The sequence below is a fragment of the Rutidosis leptorrhynchoides genome, chromosome 4 (assembly GCF_046630445.1).
Source record: "Rutidosis leptorrhynchoides isolate AG116_Rl617_1_P2 chromosome 4, CSIRO_AGI_Rlap_v1, whole genome shotgun sequence".
Classification (NCBI taxonomy): domain Eukaryota; kingdom Viridiplantae; phylum Streptophyta; class Magnoliopsida; order Asterales; family Asteraceae; genus Rutidosis; species Rutidosis leptorrhynchoides.
In genome coordinates this window covers 141076397-141100179 of record NC_092336.1, presented here as the reverse complement: position 1 = coordinate 141100179, position 23783 = coordinate 141076397, and the positions used below count along the sequence as shown (strand labels likewise).

General features: G+C 34.3%; 1 protein-coding gene across 1 annotated transcript; it reads right to left on the bottom strand.

The window, feature by feature from the left end:
- Positions 1-20830: 20830 nt before the first annotated feature.
- On the bottom strand, positions 20831-22713 carry LOC139841076 (uncharacterized). Its single transcript, XM_071831309.1, has 2 exons — positions 21858-22713; positions 20831-21576 (listed from the first exon to the last, which is right to left on the bottom strand). Exons 1-2 carry the CDS (start codon positions 22711-22713, stop codon positions 20831-20833), a joined length of 1602 nt encoding a protein of 533 aa, XP_071687410.1.
- Positions 22714-23783: the final 1070 nt, after the last annotated feature.

Here is a 23783-nt window from a genome sequence, read left to right as displayed (position 1 = left end):
TCCTCTTCGGGAACTTGTGAATCAGTCCACGAATCATTCCAATTTACATTTGACTCTTCATTATTATTAGGTGAGTCAATGGGACTTGTTATAGAGGTAGACATCTATCACATAATATCAAACACGTTAAGATATTAATATATCACATAATATTCACATGTTAAAAATATATAGTTTCCAACAAAATTTGTTAAGCAATCATTTTTTAAGTAAACACGGTCGAAGTCCAGACTCACTAATGTATCCTAACAAACTCGATAAGACACACTAATGCAAAATTCTGGTTCTCTAAGACCAACGCTCGGATACCAACTGAAATGTCCCGTTCATATTGATTATAAACGTTCCATATAAATTGATTTCGTCGCGAGGTTTTGACCTCTATATGAGACATTTTTCAAAGACTGCATTCATTTTTAAAACAACCATAACCTTTATTTTATCTATAAAGGTTTAAAAAGCATTACGTAGATTATCAAATAATGATAATCTAAAATATACCATTTACACACGACCATTACATAATGGTTTACAATAAGAATATATTACATCAAAAATAAGTTTCTTGAATGCAGTTTTTACATAATATCATACAAGCATGGACTCCAAATCTTGTCCTTATTTTAGTATGCAACAGCGGAAGCTCTTAATAATCACCTGAGAATAAACATGCTTAAAACGTCAACAAAAATGTTGGAGAGTTATAGGTTTAACCTATATATTATCAAATCATAATAATAGACCACAAGATTTCATATTTCAATATACATCCCATACATAGAGATAAAATTTATTCATATGGTGAACACCTGGTAACCGACATTAACAATATGCATATATAAGAATATCCCCATCATTCCAGGACACCCTTCGGATATGATATAAATTTCGAAGTACTAAAGCATCCGATACTTTGGATGGGGTATGTTAGGCCCAATAGATCTATCTTTAGGATTCGCGTCAATTAGGGTGTCTGTTCCCTAATTCTTAGATTACCAGACTTAATAAAAAGGGGCATATTCGATTTCGATAATTCAACCATAGAATGTAGTTTCACGTACTTGTGTATATTTTGTAAATCATTTATAAAACCTGCATGTATTCTCATCCCAAAAATATTAGATTTTAAAAGTGGGACTATAACTCACTTTCACAGATTTTTTTTACTTCGTTGGGAAGTAAGACTTGGCCACTGGTCGATTCACGAACCTATAACAAATATGTACATATATATCAAAGTATGTTCAAAATATATTTACAACACTTTTAATACATTTTGATGTTTTAAGTTTATTAAGTCAGCTGTCCTCGTTAGTAACCTACAACTAGTTGTCCACATTTAGATGTACAGAAATAAATCGATATATATTATCTTGAATCAATCCATGACCCAGTGTATACATATCTCAGTATTGATCACAACTCAAACTATATATATTTTGGAATCAACCTCAACCCTGTATAGCTAACTCCAACATTCACATATAGAGTGTCTATGGCTGTTCCGAAATATATATAGATGTGTCGACATGATAGGTCGAAACATTGTATACGTGTCTATGGTATCTCAAGATTACATAATATACAATACAAGTTGATTAAGTTATGGTTGGAATAGATTTGTTACCAATTTTCACGTAGCTAAAATGAGTAGTTTTTACCAATTTTGTTTTGCTCGCCATTTCTTCGTTTCTAATCCGTTTTGAGTGATTTAAGCGGCCACGATTTCGTATTGAACTGGAATTTATGAAACTAAATAGAAAAGTTATAGGTTTATAGTGGGAAATATAAGTTACAAGTCATTTTTTAAAGAGGTAGTCATTTCCGTCGAAAGAACGACATCTTGATGACTGTTTTGAAAAACATAATTTTACTTTGAGTTTAACCATGATTTTTGGATATGGTTTCATGTTCATAATAAAAATCATTTTACCAGAAGTATAGCTTTTAAATCAAAGTTTTTTATAGTTTTTAATTATCCAAACCAAAACAGCCCCCGGTTGTAACTACGACGGCGTAAATCCGGTTTTATGGTGTTTATCGTATTTTCGGGTTTTAAATCATTAAGTTAGCATATCATATAGATATAGATCATGTGTATAGTTGATTTTAAGAGTGTAGTTAGAAGGATTAACTTTATTTGTGAACAAGTTTAGAATTAACTAAATTATGTTCTAGTGATTACTAGTTTACCACTTCGAATATGATAGCTTTTTATGTATGAATCGAATGATGTTATGAACATCATTACTACCTTAAGTTCCTTGAATAAACCTACTGGAAAAGAGAAAAATGGATCTAGCTTCAACGGATCCTTGGATGGCTCGAAGTTCTTGAAGCAGAATCATGACACGAAAACAAGTTCAAGTAAGATCATCACTTGAAATAAGATTGTTATAATTATAGAAATTGAACCAAAGTTTGAATATGATTATTACCTTATATTAGAATGATAACCTACTGTAATAAACAAAGATTTATTGAGGTTGGATGATCACTTTACAAGATTGGAAGTGAGCTAGCAAACTTGAAAGTATTCTTGATTTTATGAAACTAGAACTTGTAGAATTTATGAAGAACACTTAGAACTTGAAGATAGAACTTGAGAGAGATCAATTAGATGAAGAAAATTGAAGAATGAAAGTGTTTGTAGGTGTTTTTAGTCGTTGGTGTATGGATTAGATATAAAGGATATGTAATTTTGTTTTCATGTAAATAAGTCATGAATGATTACTCATATTTTTGTAATTTTATGAGATATTTCATGCTAGTTGCCAAATGATGGTTCCCACATGTGTTAGGTGACTCACATAGGCTACTAAGAGATGATCATTGGAGTGTATATACCAATAGTACATACATCTAAAAGCTGTGTATTGTACGAGTACGAATACGGGTGCATACGAGTAGAATTGTTGATGAAACTGAACGAGGATGTAATTGTAAGCATTTTTGTTAAGTAGAAGTATTTTGATAAGTGTCTTGAAGTCTTTAAAAAGTGTATGAATACATATTAAAACACTACATGTATATACATTTTAACTGAGTCGTTAAGTCATCGTTAGTCGTTACAGGTAAGTGTTGTTTTGAAACCTTTAGGTTAACGATCTTGTTAAATGTTGTTAACCCAATGTTTATAATATCAAATGAGATTTTAAATTATTATATTATCAAGATATTATGATATATTAATATATCTTAATATGATATATACATTTAAATATCGTTACAACGATAATCGTTATATATATGTCTCGTTTCGAAATCCTTAAGTTAGTAGTCTTGTTTTTACTTATGTAGTTCATTATTAATACACTTAATGATATATTTAATTATCATATTATCATGTTATATATAATATAACAATGTATTAATATGCTTCATATATATTTAGTAAGACGTGGTTATAACGATAATCGTTATATGTATCGTTTCGAGTTTCATACGTCAATAGTCTCCTTTTTAAGTATATAACTTATTGTTACTATTTTTAATGAGATACTTGATGATCATTATATCATGTTAAACATATATATTTATTCATTTATGTATCATCATGTCATATACAACTTATAGCGTTCGTGAATCATTGGTCAAACTGGGTAATCACACGTTTACAAAATTTCCGTTTCAATTAACCAAGTCTTAACAAGTTTGATTGCTTAACATGTTGGAAACATTTAATCATGTAAATATAGTTTTCATTAAACATATAATCATAGAAAGGTTCGAAAAAGTTCGGGTCACTACATCATCATAGAAGAACCAGCATGACTGGAAAGCAGCTTACTACACAAGACAGCTATGCTCCATTACAAGCATAGTAGTTTCCTGAGTGGTCTACATCAATTGTACTATTCAACAGAAGTCAAAGACAAAGTTGAACAGAAAAGGACACGCGTCGGCGGCTGACAAGTGACCTTACAAGACCACGTAGGAATGCAGAAGTTTAACGCATGTGCAGACATGTGTTATTCTTTGTCAACGCCTAGGGAACACAACATTCTATTTGTTTAATCAAATAATGGTGCCAAACCGAATTGGGGTGTTCCTGCAAATAGCTACCAAAGAGGAAAGAATAGAGCACTCTCTCTTATGCAGTTGTCCCCACAAGTACAGACATCCTACGTGCCAGTGGACAATAGAATATTTACACGGTTAATAGGACTACTATAAATTGATGAATTCACTATTGTAACAACTAGTGGTGTGTGTTTTATTTATTAAGAGTCCAAACGTGTAATAACTTTAGATAACCTCAATAGCTATAACTTAGGTGAATCTGTATCGACCAACTATCATTCTGCCAAGGATAGTTGTGATTCTTTGTGATTTATATCAATAAAGAATAATCATTGTAAATTACCTTTGACTCTTATTTAATTTACTTGCATGAATACTAATTAGCTTAAACTGTTATGATAAACTAAAGAATTGTATTCACCCCCTCTCTACAATACTCCTGTTGTTAATCAAGGGACCAACAATAATCCACTGATATACCCGTTCTAAATGGATGAAAATCACCACCATGAATAAATGGCCAATATGTAATAATATAATCCGTATAAGTTTCTACATTCCTTATATCATTTTGGTATCGAATTTTTTAGTAACTAGAGCATCCTACACCTACACATTACATGTATTATATAATCAAAACATGCTGTTGTTTGTTTCGTTTATTAGACTATTATAATAAATCTAATTTTTATCTATCACTTTAGTAATTCGTCAACCTACTGTATGATTAGTTTTAACAACTAAATTTTGATTATTAATTTTAAACATTGTAGCTTCACATATATTAGCAAAAAAAGTATAATAAATATATGTTTTTTAATTTTATTATATCATAAATATGGGTATATGATTGGATGGCGTTTTTAATGTCACTTTGAATTAGGTAATGATATTTATTTTTGATTTTTGAATACTTTAATTTACATATATACTTCATGAATAAGATCTGTGGGTAAACCCGCGACCCACGAATATCCGTGAATACGGGCATGGATCTAAATATAAATCTGTTAACCAAGATCCGCGGGCTAATGAATCATCAAAAAATCTGCGAATGCGGGTGATGGATGAGTGGATCCGCGCCCACGACCCGCGATGACACTTGTAGTGTTGTAGTGGATCAGAGGGAGTATAATATTTGTAGAATATTATATAAACACATGGGCTCATGTTATCAATTGAAGTTGAAATAGTTATTCGATAATCCTCATAGATATTTAGATGTATGCCCGCTATGATTCGTTTGAAATTTTGACATAATGGAATTAGTTTGTACTAGAAACATATACAATTAGAGATGTACATATAAATATATAATATTATTCTCAACGATCAATTTTAAAACAACTTTATAGGGGCATATGTTTGATGTTTTATCAATTATTTATTAATTGAAGTTATAATGATTCTAATGCACGGCCTCATAATATATGCATTAATATTCAGTGCAAATGTTTTTGATATAAATTTCATCAGTAATAAATGACTTTTTTATTGTAATTGCATTATACATTTAATAAGTATCAATATTAATGTTATCGATAACTAATTTATATATATGCCGTGCAACGCACAGACTCATAAAACTAGTATAATATATAATATATCTTAATAAAGAATATACAATAAGTTAACTGATTATGTTCGCAACTATTCATTTGTTCATTATTATTATTATTATGATTATTGTTATTATTATTATTATTATTATATTATTATTATTATTATTATTATTATTATTATTATTATTGTTATTATTATTATTATTATTATTATTATTATTATCATCATCATCATCATCATCATCATCATCATCATCATTATTACTTATATTAATTATTATTTACTAATTATTAAATATATACTTATTAATAATGTATGGATTTAGAATAATACTTGATTTTTAAGATATGAAAAAAACTTATACATGAGTACGGGTAAAATAAAATTTTTATTCAGTTGATGGGTCAAAGGCGGGTCTTGAAAACCCGTTCGAACATCCGCTGGTATACATGTTAAAGCAATACATATAGTTTATTTTCAAATTATCATTTATTTTTTATTTTTTTTGAAAATCAAAAATGTGTATTAATCGCACTCGAAAGTGAAATGTCCCGTTCTTATTGATTAAAAACGTTCCATATTAATTGATTTCGTTGCGAGGTTTTGACCTCTATATGAGATGTTTTTCAAAGACTGCATTCATTTTTAAAACAAACCATAACCTTTATTTCATAAATAAAGGTTTAAAAAGCTTTACGTAGATTATCAAATAATGATAATCTAAAATATCCTGTTTACACACGACCATTACATAATGGTTTACAATACAAATATGTTACATCGAAATCAGTTTCTTGAATGCAGTTTTTACACAATATCATACAAACATGGACTCCAAATCTTGTCCTTATTTTAGTATGCAACAGTGGAAGCTCTTAATATTCACCTGAGAATAAACATGCTTTAAACGTCAACAAAAATGTTGGTGAGTTATAGGTTTAACCTATATATATCAAATCGTAACAATAGACCACAAGATTTCATATTTCAATACACATCCCGTACATAGAGATAAAAATCATTCATATGGTGAACACCTGGTAACCGACATTAAAAAGATGCATATATAAGAATATCCCCATCATTCCGGGACACCCTTCGGATATGATATAAATTTCGAAGTACTAAAGCATCCGGTACTTTGGATGGGGTTTGTTAGGCCCAATAGATCTATCTTTAGGATTCGCGTCAATTAGGGTGTCTGTTCCCTAATTCTTAGATTACCAGACTTAATAAAAAGGGGCATATTCGATTTTGATAATTCAACCATAGAATGTAGTTTCACGTACTTGTGACAATTTTGTAAATCATTTATAAAACCTGCATGTATTCTCATCCCAAAAATATTAGATTTTAAAAGTGGGACTATAACTCACTTTCACAGATTTTTACTTCGTCGGGAAGTAAGACTTGGCCACTGGTTGATTCACGAACCTATAACAATATATACATATATATCAAAGTATGTTCAAAATATATTTACAACACTTTTAATATATTTTGATGTTTTAAGTTTATTAAGTCAGCTGTCCTCGTTAGTAACCTACAACTAGTTGTCCACAGTTAGATGTACAGAAATAAATCGATAAATATTATCTTGAATCAATCCACGACCCAGTGTATACGTATCTCAGTATTGATCACAACTCAAACTATATATATTTTGGAATCAACCTCAACCCTGTATAGCTAACTCCAACATTCACATATAGAGTGTCTATGGTTGTTCCGAAATATATATAGATGTGTCGACATGATAGGTCGAAACATTGTATACGTGTCTATGGTATCTCAAGATTACATAATATACAATACAAGTTTATTAAGTTATGGTTGGAATAGATTTGTTACCAATTTTCACGTAGCTAAAATGAGAAAAATTATCCAATCTTGTTTTACCCATAACTTCTTCATTTTAAATCCGTTTTGAGTGAATCAAATTGCTATGGTTTCATATTGAACTATATTTTATGAATCTAAACAGAAAAAGTATAGGTTTATAGTCGGAAAAATAAGTTACAAGTCGTTTTTGTAAAGGTAGTCATTTCAGTCGAAAGAACGACGTCTAGATGACCATTTTAGAAAACATACTTCCACTTTGAGTTTAACCATAATTTTTGGATATAGTTTCATGTTTATAATAAAAATCATTTTCTCAGAATAACAACTTTTAAATCAAAGTTTATCATAGTTTTTAATTAACTAACCCAAAACAGCCCGCGGTGTTACTACGACGGCGTAAATCCGGTTTTACGGTGTTTTTCGTGTTTCCAGGTTTTAAATCATTAAGTTAGCATATCATATAGATATAGAACATGTGTTTAGTTGATTTTAAAAGTCAAGTTAGAAGGATTAACTTTTGTTTGCGAACAAGTTTAGAATTAACTAAACTATGTTCTAGTGATTACAAGTTTAAACCTTCGAATAAAATAGCTTTATATGTATGAATCGAATGATGTTATGAACATCATTACTACCTTAATTTCCTTGGATAAACCTACTGGAAGAGAGAAAAATGGATCTAGCTTCAATGGATCCTTGGATGGCTCGAAGTTCTTGAAGCAGAATCATGACACGAAAACAAGTTCAAGTAAGATCATCACTTGAAATAAGATTGTTATAGTTATAGAAATTGAACCAAAGTTTGAATATGATTATTACCTTGTATTAGAATGATAACCTACTGTAAGAAACAAAGATTTCTTGAGGTTGGATGATCACCTTACAAGATTGGAAGTGAGCTAGCAAACTTGAAAGTATTCTTGATTTTATGAAACTAGAACTTTTGGAATTTATGAAGAACACTTAGAACTTGAAGATAGAACTTGAGAGAGATCAATTAGATGAATAAAATTGAAGAATGAAAGTGTTTGTAGGTGTTTTTGGTCGTTGGTGTATGGATTAGATATAAAGGATATGTAATTTTGTTTTCATGTAAATAAGTCATGAATGATTACTCATATTTTTGTAATTTTATGAGATATTTCATGCTAGTTGCCAAATGATGGTTCCCACATGTGTTAGGTGACTCACATGGGCTGCTAAGAGCTGATCATTGGAGTGTATATACCAATAGTACATACATCTAAAAGCTGTGTATTGTACGAGTACGAATACGGGTGCATACGAGTAGAATTGTTGATGAAACTGAACGAGGATGTAATTGTAAGAATTTTTGTTAAGTAGAAGTATTTTGATAAGTGTATTGAAGTATTTCAAAAGTGTATAAATACATATTAAAACACTATATGTATATACATTTTAACTGAGTCGTTAAGTCATCGTTAGTCGTTACATGTAAATGTTGTTTTGAAACCTTTAGGTTAACGATCTTGTTAAATGTTGTTAACCCAATGTTTATAATATCAAAAGAGATTTTAAATTATTATATTATCATGATATTATGATGTACGAATATCTCTTAATATGATATATATACATTAAATGTCGTTACAACGATAATCGTTACATATATGTCTCGTTTCAAAATCATTAAGTTAGTAGTCTTGTTTTTACATATGTAGTTCATTGTTAATATACTTAATGATATGTTTACTTATCATAATATAATGTTAACTATATATATAACCATATATATGTCATCATATAGTTTTTACAAGTTTTAACGTTCGTGAATCACCGGTCAACTTGGGTGGTCAATTGTCTATATGAAACCTATTTCAATTAATCAAGTCTTAACAAGTTTGATTGCTTAACATGTTGGAAACATTTAATCATGTAAATATCAATCTCAATTAATATATATAAACATGGAAAAGTTCGGGTCACTACAGTACCTACCCGTTAAATAAATTTCGTCCCGAAATTTTAAGCTGTTGAAGGTGTTGACGAATCTTCTGGAAATAGATGCGGGTATTTCTTCTTCATCTGATCTTCACGCTCCCAGGTGAACGCGGGTCCTCTACGAGCATTCCATCGAACCTTAACAATTGGTATCTTGTTTTGCTTAAGTCTTTTAACTTCACGATCCATTATTTCGACGGGTTCTTCGATGAATTGGAGTTTTTCGTTGATTTGGATTTCATCTAACGGAATAGTGAGATCTTCTTTAGCAAAACATTTCTTCAAATTAGAGATGTGGAAAGTGTTATGTACAGCCGCGAGTTGTTGAGGTAACTCAAGTCGGTAAGCTACTGGTCCGACACGATCAATAATCTTGAATGGTCCAATATACCTTGGATTTAATTTCCCTCGTTTACCAAATCGAACAACGCCTTTCCAAGGTGCAACTTTAAGCATGACCATCTCTCCAATTTCAAATTCTATATCTTTTCTTTTAATGTCAGCGTAGCTCTTTTGTCGACTTTGGGCAGTTTTCAACCGTTGTTGAATTTGGATGATCTTCTCGGTAGTTTCTTGTATAATCTCCGGACCCGTAATCTGTCTATCCCCCACTTCACTCCAACAAATCGGAGACCTGCACTTTCTACCATAAAGTGCTTCAAACGGTGCCATCTCAATGCTTGAATGGTAGCTGTTGTTGTAGGAAAATTCTGCTAACGGTAGATGTCGATCCCAACTGTTTCCGAAATCAATAACACATGCTCGTAGCATGTCTTCAAGCGTTTGTATCGTCCTTTCGCTCTGTCCATCAGTTTGTGGATGATAGGCAGTACTCATGTCTAGACGAGTTCCTAATGCTTGCTGTAATGTCTGCCAGAATCTTGAAATAAATCTGCCATCCCTATCAGAGATAATAGAGATTGGTATTCCATGTCTGGAGACGACTTCCTTCAAATACAGTCGTGCTAACTTCTCCATCTTGTCATCTTCTCTTATTGGCAGGAAGTGTGCTGACTTGGTGAGACGATCAACTATTACCCAAATAGTATCAAAACCACTTGCAGTCCTTGGCAATTTAGTGATGAAATCCATGGTAATGTTTTCCCATTTCCATTCCGGGATTTCGGGTTGTTGAAGTAGACCTGATGGTTTCTGATGCTCAGCTTTGACCTTAGAACACGTCAAACATTCTCCTACGTATTTAGCAACATCGGCTTTCATACCCGGCCACCAAAAATGTTTCTTGAGATCCTTGTACATCTTCCCCGTTCTAGGATGTATTGAGTATCTGGTTTTATGAGCTTCTCTAAGTACCATTTCTCTCATATCTCCAAATTTTGGTACCCAAATCCTTTCAGCCCTATACCGGGTTCCGTCTTCCCGAATATTAAGATGCTTCTCCGATCCTTTGGGTATTTCATCCTTTAAATTTCCCTCTTTTAAAACTCCTTGTTGCGCCTCCTTTATTTGAGTAGTAAGGTTATTATGAATCATTATATTCATAGATTTTACTCCAATGGGTTCTCTGTCCTTCCTACTCAAGGCATCGGCTACCACATTTGCCTTCCCCGGGTGGTAACGAATCTCAAAGTCGTAATCATTCAATAATTCAATCCACCTACGCTGCCTCATATTCAGTTGTTTCTGATTAAATATGTGTTGAAGACTTTTATGGTCGGTATATATAATACTTTTGACCCCATATAAGTAGTGCCTCTAAGTCTTTAATGCAAAAACAACCGCGCCTAATTCCAAATCATGCGTCGTATAATTTTGTTCGTGAATCTTCAATTGTCTAGACGCATAAGCAATCACCTTCGTTCGTTGCATTAATACACAACCGAGACCTTGCTTTGATGCGTCACAATAAATCACAAAATCATCATTCCCTTCAGGCAATGACAATATAGGTGCCGTAGTTAGCTTTTTCTTCAATAACTGAAACGCTTTCTCTTGTTCATCATTCCATTCAAATTTCTTCCCTTTATGCGTTAATGCAGTCAAGGGTTTTGCTATTCTGGAAAAGTCTTGGATGAACCTTCTGTAGTAACCAGCTAGTCCTAAAAACTGGCGTATGTGTTTCGGAGTTTTCGGGGTTTCCCACTTTTCAACAGTTTCTATCTTTGCCGGATCCACCTTAATACCTTCTTTGTTCACTATGTGACCGAGGAATTGAACTTCTTCTAACCAAAATGCACACTTTGAAAACTTAGCGTACAGTTTTTCCTTCCTCAATACTTCTAACACCTTTCTCAAATGTTCACCGTGTTCTTGGTCATTCTTTGAGTAAATAAGTATGTCATCAATGAAAACAATGACAAACTTGTCAAGGTATGGTCCACACACTCGGTTCATAAGGTCCATGAACACAGCTGGTGCATTAGTTAAACCAAACGGCATGACCATAAACTCATAATGACCGTAACGTGTTCTGAAAGCAGTCTTTTGAATATCATCTTCTTTCACCCGCATTTGATGATACCCGGAACGTAAGTCAATCTTTGAATAAACAGACGAGCCTTGTAGTTGATCAAATAAGTCGTCGATTCTCGGTAGTGGGTAGCGGTTCTTGATGGTAAGTTTGTTCAACTCTCGGTAGTCGATACACAACCTGAATGTACCATCTTTCTTCTTGACAAACAAAACAGGAGCTCCCCACGGTGATGTGCTTGGTCGAATGAAACCACGCTCTAAAAGTTCTTGTAATTGGCTTTGTAGTTCTTTCATCTCACTGGGTGCGAGTCTGTAAGGAGCACGAGCTATTGGTGCAGCTCCTGGTACAAGATCTATTTGAAATTCAACGGATCGATGTGGGGGTAATCCCGGTAATTCTTTCGGAAATACATCGGGAAATTCTTTTGCAATGGGAACATCATTGATGCTCTTTTCTTCAGTTTGTACTTTCTCGACGTGTGCTAGAACAGCATAGCAACCTTTTCTTATTAGTTTTTGTGCCTTCAAATTACTAATAAGATGTAGCTTCGTGTTGCCCTTTTCTCCGTACACCATTAAGGGTTTTCCTTTTTCTCGTATAATGCGAATTGCATTTTTGTAACAAACGATCTCTGCTTTCACTTCTTTCAACCAGTCCATACCGATTATCACATCAAAACTCCCTAACTCTACTGGTATCAAATCAATCTTAAATGTTTCGCTAACCAGTTTAATTTCTCGATTCCGTCATATATTATCTGCTGAAATTAATTTACCATTTGCTAATTCGAGTAAAAATTTACTATCCAAAGGAGTCAATGGACAACTTAATTTAGCACAAAAATCTCTACTCATATAGCTTCTATCCGCACCCGAATCAAATAAAACGTAAGCAGATTTATTGTCAATAAGAAACGTACCCGTAACAAGCTCCGGGTCTTCTTGTGCCTCTGCCGCATTAATATTGAAAACTCTTCCACGGCCTTGTCCATTCGTGTTCTCCTGGTTCGGGCAATTTCTAATAATGTGGCCCGGTTTTCCACATTTATAACAAACTACATTGGCATAACTTGCTCCGACACTACTTGCTCCGCCATTACTCGTTCCGACACCATTTGTTCCTTTCGTTCTATTAACCCCTGGTCCGTAGACCTCACACTTCGCCGCGCTATGACCATTTCTTTTACACTTGTTGCAAAATTTGGTGCAGAACCCCGAGTGATTCTTTTCACACCTTTGGCATAGCTGCTTCTGATTGTTGTTATTGTTGCGGTTATTATTGTTGTTGGGATGATTGTTGTAGTTGCTGTTGTTGTTGTTGTTGTTGTTGTTGTTGTTGGGCCGTTTGTTGTAGTTGCGATTGATGTTGCGATTGTTGGGATAATTGTTGCGATTATTGTTGTAATTGTATTGGTGATTCTTATCACCGTTTTCATCCCACTTTCTTTTGACTTGCTTCACATTGGCCTCTTCAGCAGTCTGTTCTTTAATTCTTTCTTCAATCTGATTCACTAGTTTGTGACCCATTCTACATGCCTGTTGTATGGAGGCGGGCTCGTGTGAACTTATATCTTCTTGGATTCTTTCCGGTAATCCTTTCACAAACGCGTCGATCTTCTCTTCCTCATCTTCGAATGCTCCCGGACACAATAGGCACAATTCTGTGAATCGGCTTTCGTACGTGGTAATATCAAATCCTTGGGTTCGTAACCCTCTAAGTTCTGTCTTGAGCTTATTGACCTCGGTTCTGGGATGGTACTTCTCGTTCATCAAGTGCTTGAATGCTGACCACGGTAGTGCGTACGCATCGTCTTGTCCCACTTGCTCTAGATAGGTATTCCACCATGTTAACGCAGAACCTGTGAAGGTATGCGTAGCGTACTTCACTTTGTCCTCTTCAGTACACTTACTTATGGCAAACACCGATTCGACCTTCTCGGTCCACCGTTTCAATCTGATCGGTCCTTCGGTTCCATCAAATTCCAAAGGTTTGCAGGCAGTGAATTCTTTGTAGGTGCATCCTACACGATTTCCTGTACTGCTAGATCCAAGGTTATTGTTGGTATGTAGCGCAGCCTGTACTGCGGCTATGTTTGAAGCTAGAAAAGTACGGAATTCCTCTTCATTCATATTCACGGTGTGTCGAGTAGTCGGTGCCATTGCCTTCAAAATAGTCAAATGGAACAAGTTAATCATACAGAATATTAAGAGTAGTTAATAGTATTTCGTAGCATAATATGAACTCATTTATAAAAGCTTTTTCTTCATATTAGCGTTTTATAAGTTTAAATTCGGGTAGTACCTACCCGTTAAGTTCATACTTAGTAGCTAATATACAATTCAACTACTACAATTCTATATGAAAAACTGATTATAATAATATTTCGCGTTCAAACTTTTATACAATATTTTACAAACTTACAATACCGCTTATTTTACATAAAGCATGAAATATAACACACAATAACTTTGATACAAGATAGTTGTGAAGATAATTCTAGCTAGTGCACAAGTCGTTCAGCAAAGGCAATAAAGACACGTAATTCATACGTCCAGAAACAAGTCATGCATTCTGGTTTTACTAGGATTACTTCCCATCCTTGGTCTTGTGGAACATAACCGTTATGGCCGTTGATAAGACAGCGTGTTATAACATCGTCAAAAGGACGAGGGTTACGTAATGTCCAACAGTCCCGTAACAATCTAAAAACCTCATTTCTTACCCCAATTTCCGACTCCGTCACTTGTGGAAACGTTTTGTTTAATAATTGTAGCCCGATGTTCTTGTTCTCACTTTGGTGAGAAGCGAACATTACTAATCCGTAAGCATAACATGCTTCTTTATGTTGCATGTTAGCCGCTTTTTCTAAATCACGAAGTCCAATATTCGGATATATTGAGTCAAAATAATTTCTTAACCCGTTGCGTAAAATAGCATTTGGGTTCCCCGCAATATATGCGTCAAAGTAAACACATCGTAACTTATGGGTTTCCCAATGTGATATCCCCCATCTTTCAAACGAAAGTCTCTTATAAACCAAGACATTCTTGGAACGTTCTTCGAATGTCTTACAAACTGATCTCGCCTTAAATAGTTGTGCCGAGGAATTCTGACCGACTCTAGACAAGATTTCATCAATCATGTCTCCGGGTAGGTCTCTTAAAATATTGGGTTGTCTATCCATTTTGTTTTTTTAAACTGTAAAATAGACAAGAGTTAGATTCATAAAAAAAATACTTATTAATACAAGCAATTTTTACATATATCATAAAGCATAAGTACACTATATTACATATATTACACCACACGAATACAACTATCTTATTCCGACTCGCTCGTTTCTTCTTCTTCGGTTTTGGTTCGTTTTGCCAAGTTTCTAGGGATATATGATGTTCCCCTAATACGAGCCGTAATTTTCCACATTGGTTTAGAAAAACCTGGTGGTTTAGAGGTTCCCGGGTCATTGTTACAACTTAAGGACTTCGGGGGTTGACGATACATATAAAGTTCATCGGGGTTGGAATTAGATTTCTCTATTTTTATGCCCTTTCCCTTATTATTTTCTTTTGCCTTTTTAAATTCAGTTGGGGTAATTTCTATAACATCATCGGAATTCTCGTCGGAATCCGATTCATCGGAGAATTGGTAATCCTCCCAATATTTTGCTTCCTTGGCGGAAACACCATTGACCATAATTAACCTTGGTCGGTTGGTTGAGGATTTTCTTTTACTTAACCGTTTTATTATTTCCCCCACCGGTTCTATTTCTTCATCCGGTTCCGATTCTTCTTCCGGTTCCGATTCTTCTTCCGGTTCCGACTCTTCTTCCGGTTCCTCTTCGGGAACTTGTGAATCAGTCCACGAATCATTCCAATTTACATTTGACTCTTCATTATTATTAGGTGAGTCAATGGGACTTGTTCTAGAGGTAGACATCTATCACATAATATCAAACACGTTAAGAGATTAATATATCACGTAATATTCATATGTTAAAAATATATAGTTTCCAACAAAAATGTTAAGCAATCATTTTTAAAGAAAACACGGTCGAAGTCCAGACTCACTAATGCATCCTAACAAACTCGATAAGACACACTAATGCAAATTTTCTGGTTCTCTAAGACCAACGCTCGGATACCAACTGAAATGTCCCGTTCTTATTGATTAAAAACGTTCCATATTAATTGATTTCGTTGCGAGGTTTTGACCTCTATATGAGATGTTTTTCAAAGACTGCATTCATTTTTAAAACAAACCATAACCTTTATTTCATAAATAAAGGTTTAAAAAGCTTTACGTAGATTATCAAATAATGATAATCTAAAATATCCTGTTTACACACGACCATTACATAATGGTTTACAATACAAATATGTTACATCGAAATCAGTTTCTTGAATGCAGTTTTTACACAATATCATACAAACATGGACTCCAAATCTTGTCCTTATTTTAGTATGCAACAGCGGAAGCTCTTAATATTCACCTGAGAATAAACATGCTTTAAACGTCAACAAAAATGTTGGTGAGTTATAGGTTTAACCTATATATATCAAATCGTAACAATAGACCACAAGATTTCATATTTCAATACACATCCCGTACATAGAGATAAAAATCATCCATATGGTGAACACCTGGTAACCGACATTAACAAGATGCATATATAAGAATATCCCCATCATTCCGGGACACCCTTCGGATATGATATAAATTTCGAAGTACTAAAGCATCCGGTACTTTGGATGGGGTTTGTTAGGCCCAATAGATCTATCTTTAGGATTCGCGTCAATTAGGGTGTCTGTTCCCTAATTCTTAGATTACCAGACTTAATAAAAAGGGGCATATTCGATTTTGATAATTCAACCATAGAATGTAGTTTCACGTACTTGTGACAATTTTGTAAATCATTTATAAAACCTGCATGTATTCTCATCCCAAAAATATTAGATTTTAAAAGTGGGACTATAACTCACTTTCACAGATTTTTACTTCGTCGGGAAGTAAGACTTGGCCACTGGTTGATTCACGAACCTATAACAATATATACATATATATCAAAGTATGTTCAAAATATATTTACAACACTTTTAATATATTTTGATGTTTTAAGTTTATTAAGTCAGCTGTCCTCGTTAGTAACCTACAACTAGTTGTCCACAGTTAGATGTACAGAAATAAATCGATAAATATTATCTTGAATCAATCCACGACCCAGTGTATACGTATCTCAGTATTGATCACAACTCAAACTATATATATTTTGGAATCAACCTCAACCCTGTATAGCTAACTCCAACATTCACATATAGAGTGTCTATGGTTGTTCCGAAATATATATAGATGTGTCGACATGATAGGTCGAAACATTGTATACGTGTCTATGGTATCTCAAGATTACATAATATACAATACAAGTTTATTAAGTTATGGTTGGAATAGATTTGTTACCAATTTTCACGTAGCTAAAATGAGAAAAATTATCCAATCTTGTTTTACCCATAACTTCTTCATTTTAAATCCGTTTTGAGTGAATCAAATTGCTATGGTTTCATATTGAACTATATTTTATGAATCTAAACAGAAAAAGTATAGGTTTATAGTCGGAAAAATAAGTTACAAGTCGTTTTTGTAAAGGTAGTCATTTCAGTCGAAAGAACGACGTCTAGATGACCATTTTAGAAAACATACTTCCACTTTGAGTTTAACCATAATTTTTGGATATAGTTTCATGTTTATAATAAAAATCATTTTCTCAGAATAACAACTTTTAAATCAAAGTTTATCATAGTTTTTAATTAACTAACCCAAAACAGCCCGCGGTGTTACTACGACGGCGTAAATCCGGTTTTACGGTGTTTTTCGTGTTTCCAGGTTTTAAATCATTAAGTTAGCATATCATATAGATATAGAACATGTGTTTAGTTGATTTTAAAAGTCAAGTTAGAAGGATTAACTTTTGTTTGCGAACAAGTTTAGAATTAACTAAACTATGTTCTAGTGATTACAAGTTTAAACCTTCGAATAAAATAGCTTTATATGTATGAATCGAATGATGTTATGAACATCATTACTACCTTAATTTCCTTGGATAAACCTACTGGAAGAGAGAAAAATGGATCTAGCTTCAATGGATCCTTGGATGGCTCGAAGTTCTTGAAGCAGAATCATGACACGAAAACAAGTTCAAGTAAGATCATCACTTGAAATAAGATTGTTATAGTTATAGAAATTGAACCAAAGTTTGAATATGATTATTACCTTGTATTAGAATGATAACCTACTGTAAGAAACAAAGATTTCTTGAGGTTGGATGATCACCTTACAAGATTGGAAGTGAGCTAGCAAACTTGAAAGTATTCTTGATTTTATGAAACTAGAACTTTTGGAATTTATGAAGAACACTTAGAACTTGAAGATAGAACTTGAGAGAGATCAATTAGATGAAGAAAATTGAAGAATGAAAGTGTTTGTAGGTGTTTTTGGTCGTTGGTGTATGGATTAGATATAAAGGATATGTAATTTTGTTTTCATGTAAATAAGTCATGAATGATTACTCATATTTTTGTAATTTTATGAGATATTTCATGCTAGTTGCCAAATGATGGTTCCCACATGTGTTAGGTGACTCACATGGGCTGCTAAGAGCTGATCATTGGAGTGTATATACCAATAGTACATACATCTAAAAGCTGTGTATTGTACGAGTACGAATACGGGTGCATACGAGTAGAATTGTTGATGAAACTGAACGAGGATGTAATTGTAAGCATTTTTGTTAAGTAGAAGTATTTTGATAAGTGTATTGAAGTCTTTCAAAAGTGTATAAATACATATTAAAACACTATATGTATATACATTTTAACTGAGTCGTTAAGTCATCGTTAGTCGTTACATGTAAATGTTGTTTTGAAACCTTTAGGTTAACGATCTTGTTAAATGTTGTTAACCCAATGTTTATAATATCAAAAGAGATTTTAAATTATTATATTATCATGATATTATGATGTACGAATATCTCTTAATATGATATATATACATTAAATGTCGTTACAACGATAATCGTTACATATATGTCTCGTTTCAAAATCATTAAGTTAGTAGTCTTGTTTTTACATATGTAGTTCATTGTTAATATACTTAATGATATGTTTACTTATCATAATATAATGTTAACTATATATATAACCATATATATGTCATCATATAGTTTTTACAAGTTTTAACGTTCGTGAATCACCGGTCAACTTGGGTGGTCAATTGTCTATATGAAACCTATTTCAATTAATCAAGTCTTAACAAGTTTGATTGCTTAACATGTTGGAAACATTTAATCATGTAAATATCAATCTCAATTAATATATATAAACATGGAAAAGTTCGGGTCACTACAGAAAGTACACGTACACATACAAAAATGATATGGCTATATATACATTTGCTTTTGCCATGCACATTTTAAAGTGATCAGAGACACGAAATTAGGCATATTAACAAACAAACGAAGAGAAAAGGTCTAACACTAATCAACCAACACCCGTTCTTCTTATGTTGCAATCACCGTAGGAGCTCGAATTAATAAGCCATTGATGCCATTCTACCGCTAATTTTTTTTGCCCTTCTCGAAATCCACTCGTTGCTTTTTAATTGAATTTCATTGAAGATGTCCGCACTTGTTTTGCATTTGTTGCTGAAACTTTTTGATGACGATTCTTCCAAAGTAGATATCCGCAAACCCACTTAACCGCCTGCCATACTTTATGACCCTCGCTCGATCTATGATTATCATTATCCAAATTCATCAGTGTGCCAACGTTGAGGTCATTTTGACCCGGAGAATTGCCCCACCATTGTCTGACTCGACGCCAAGTGTCACTCGCCAAGCTACATTCAATGATGATGTGATCCACCGATTCCAAAACATTGTCACAAACGGGGCATCGTACCGAGTTAAGATCTATACCTCTTTTGTCTAGTTCTAACCTCACATGAATCCTCCCCCGAGCAGCCCGCCACGCCAAGATACCTAAGGATTTGGGAACGAAGTTGTTTAACAAAGTTGAGTTGTGTGAAGGATTAACCCCGAGGATAGCATTGTCGATTAAGGCCGCAAAGCTTTTGGTTTTAAAAACGCCTGCATTATCAAGTCTCCATTTCCAAGTGTCGTGATTGTTGTTGGTGAACCCTTGAGAAGGTAGCCGGCTAATTAAATTTTTCAGCTCGTCTATACTTCTACCTGCCAGCTCTTGTTTCCATGCCCAATTGAAAACCCAGTCTGATCCGTTCCAAACTATCCTGTCATTAATGAAGCAACCCTGATCCGACTCGAGATTAAAGATTCTCGGATATTTTTCTTTGAAACAAAGGTCTCCGACCCGTAGTATTCCCTGTTCCAATGACTTTCTTACAAGACAACCGCAAATCAATATTAAATTTAACAGCTCATTTCCAGTTTTGACAATTGAACTGCAAAGTGAGCCACTAAAATTGCAATTACAATGAGAAATAATACCCAAACCACCACCCCTCCCGTAGATACTTAGAATTATTTTGACCCAAAGGGAGTCCTTTTCAGTTTGGAATCTCCACCACCATTTACAAATTAACGCTCTATTTTTTACCTTTAAAGACCCGATATCAAGCCCGCCCAATTCATAAGATTTAAGAATATCATCCCACTTTACCCAATGTAATTTTGACTGATCCCCAACCCCACCCCAAAAGAACTTACAGTGGAGTTGTTCAAGCAGATTGATGACACGCGAAGGCGCCCAAAAGATCGAAAAGAAGTACAAAGGTAAACTTGAGAGAATCTGATAATAGTTAACCTCCCCCCAAATGACAATGTTTTAGATTTCCAACTCGAAAGTTTCTTTTCAGTTTTTCCTATAATTGGAGACCAATCTGATTCCTTAGTCATTTTCGAACCAACAGTGAGACCCAAGTATTCGAATGGAAAGCAACCGTCTTTACATCTAATACTACTAGCTACATTTTTCAACTCTAAGGATGAGACGCCCAACCCGAATAGACAGCATTTAGCGGCATTAATTCTAACCCAGACAATTCTTCAAAACTTTTAAGAATAAGCATAACATTATGAATATTTCTCCTTCTCCACTCACCAATAAAAATCGTATCGTCAGCGTATTGAAGATGAGTGAGACGGACTTTGTCTTTGCCGATATCTACTCCTTCGAACAGCCCATCATTGGATGCATTCTTTATAATCATGTTTAACCCCTCACTTGCAAGTATAAAGAGAAAAGGCGAGAGCGGGTCGCCCTGCCTAACTCCCTTTTCCAATTTGAACTCTTTTGTAGGAGATCCATTCACTAGAACGGATATAGAGGCATATCGTAAACAAGAAAAGATCCATTTGATCCACCGGGACCCGAAACCCATAAGACGCATAATATCGAATAGGAACTTCCACTTAAGAGAGTCAAAAGCTTTAGAGAAATCTGCTTTGAAAAGAAAAGTCTTCGCCTTGCATCTTTTTGATTCATCAACGGCCTCGTTAAGAATTAAAACTCCATCTAAAATTGATTTACCTCTTAGAAACGCTGTTTGCTCGTCTCCCACCAGATTTGGTACAACCTTTCTTAGGCGATTGGATAGAAGTTTGGCAATAATCTTGTAATATCCGCCTATTAAACTTATCGGGCGATAATCTCCGAGCTCCACCGAATCCTGTTTTTTAGGAATTAACGAAACAAATGAGGTGTTGCATCCATGAGATGTTTCACCTTGATCCCAAAAAAAAATAATCACATTAATCAAATCCCCTTTGATTACATTCCAGTATTTCTTGAAGAATTTGAAAGGGAAACCGTCAGGTCCCGGGGCCTTCGAGTTGTCACATCCGTGAATAGCACACCAAATCTATTTATCACTAAACTGGACCTCTAAATTGGACGCCTCCAAGTCTGAGAGTCGATGGTTAAGTGAGTCCATTATGTAGTCAGGATGAGTGTCTCTATCCTCGAAAACAGCTTTATAGTAACGAAAGATCTCGTCTTTGATTGACCAGGATCTTCTTCCCATTTGCCATTGATATTCAAACCATGAATATTATTTTTGCAGGTGCGTCTTCTAATATAAGCATGAAAAAACTTGGAATTTTCTTCCCCGTCGGTTGCCCATTTGACCCGTGCCTTTTGTTTCATCATATTCCGTTTTTCAGCTTCCTTTTTCAACCTTTTTCCCATCACGTCCATCCACTTTGACCGATCAGACTCTTCTAAATCCGAAGATTCAGCTCTCGATTCCCATATAGCTGCTTCTTTTCTGTATTCCTCACTTTCTGAATCAATTTTACCAAAAGTAGATTTACTCGGTAAAGCAAATCTAGTAGCTTTCAATTTCCTGCAGAAAATCAAGTCCGCCCTATTGCCTTCTACAGATTTATCCCAAGTTTTGGATATGATTTTATCAGCCTCTTTATGGTCAAGCCAGACATCGAATACCCTGGTGCGCTTAGGACCAAAATCAATCCATTTATTTCGCAATACAAGTGGGCAGTGATCGGTGTCCTTGCGATTAAGAGCTGAAACGTATAAGTCACCCCACCGAAGCAAAAAATGTTCTGATACTAGAAACCGATCCAATTTGCTGAACCTACGTCCGTTATCCCAAATTCTAGTAAATCTCTTACCCTCTAATGGCAACTCAATGAGTTTCGAATTGTTCATAAATGTATTAAATATTGTAGCTCTTCTAGCATTGAAAATACAATTACGCCGTTCATCTTCATTCCTAACCTCGTTGAAATCTCCACACAGTACCCAATTATCGTTGTCAAACTCGAGTAATTTTTCTAACGAATTCCACATCTCTTTCTTCTTTATATAGTTGTGTGGACCATATACGTTAACTATAATCATTTCGCTGACCTCACCTTTCCAACGCCCTTTGATTGCAAGGAAAAACTCCCCTTATACCGCTTGAGTTACCCCAAAATAATTCGGCTCCCAAATTAGTAGCATACCTCCCTACCTACCTCTGGCCTATTATTGGATAAAGTTGAAATTAGACGAACCCCAAATCTATTCAATCCATCCTTCATCGACATCCCCACATTTGGATTCCTGAATTGCCACAATTTTCGGATTCTCTTCTAACCTCATTTGCCTAAACCAACTAATCTTACCATCTTTTTTAAAGCCTCGAACATTGACAAACATAATCTTCATTAAAAAACATAATAGTGAACGACAAAACACGAAACCTGAGAATTAATGGGAAGCAGGAGGAGCTTCATCAATTTGAATACCGATCCTTTTCCTGAAATCCGAAATGTTCACACTTTCATCACTTGAGGTTTTTGAAGCAACATCAGATTGTACTTTCTTCGCTCTCTTGCTCCTTCTTCAGATTTGTACTTGGTGTTTTCTTCTTTTTGATGACTTTAGAGGCGTGGATCTTTCTTGCACAGGACTTGGCAAATAAGAGTTTTAAAGAGCCTTTCCAAATTGAAATACGCTTCCAGATCGAAGTGCAAGAAGAGCTCGATTGTGAAGAGATTGAAGTCGATTTCGCTTTTGATTTTTGATCTGGGAAATCTTTGTTCAACGAAGGGTTATCTGAATTAGGTAAATCTCGATTAATTTCAGAAGAGGGACCAGGCTCAGGCTGTGGAGAATGATTCGATACATTAAATCGATTTGGATCTGCAAGTCCATGAAGGTCGTTGGGCCTTATGAATCCATCATCGAATAGATTATCTCTGTATTCCTCTAGGGAAAGCCCATTATAAATGAATCCATATCGAAGCATGGCCCTTTACAATTGGGCTTTGTAACCTCAACGGTGGGCTGAATATAATACTCATTACTGGATTCTTGAGTATCACGTTGGGCCTTATTGGGTTCAACATTATATGTGTCGATTGGATTTAAGTTATTGGCGTAGCAATTATCTGCAGCCTTTTTGCCTTCTTTTCCCATGTTATTTC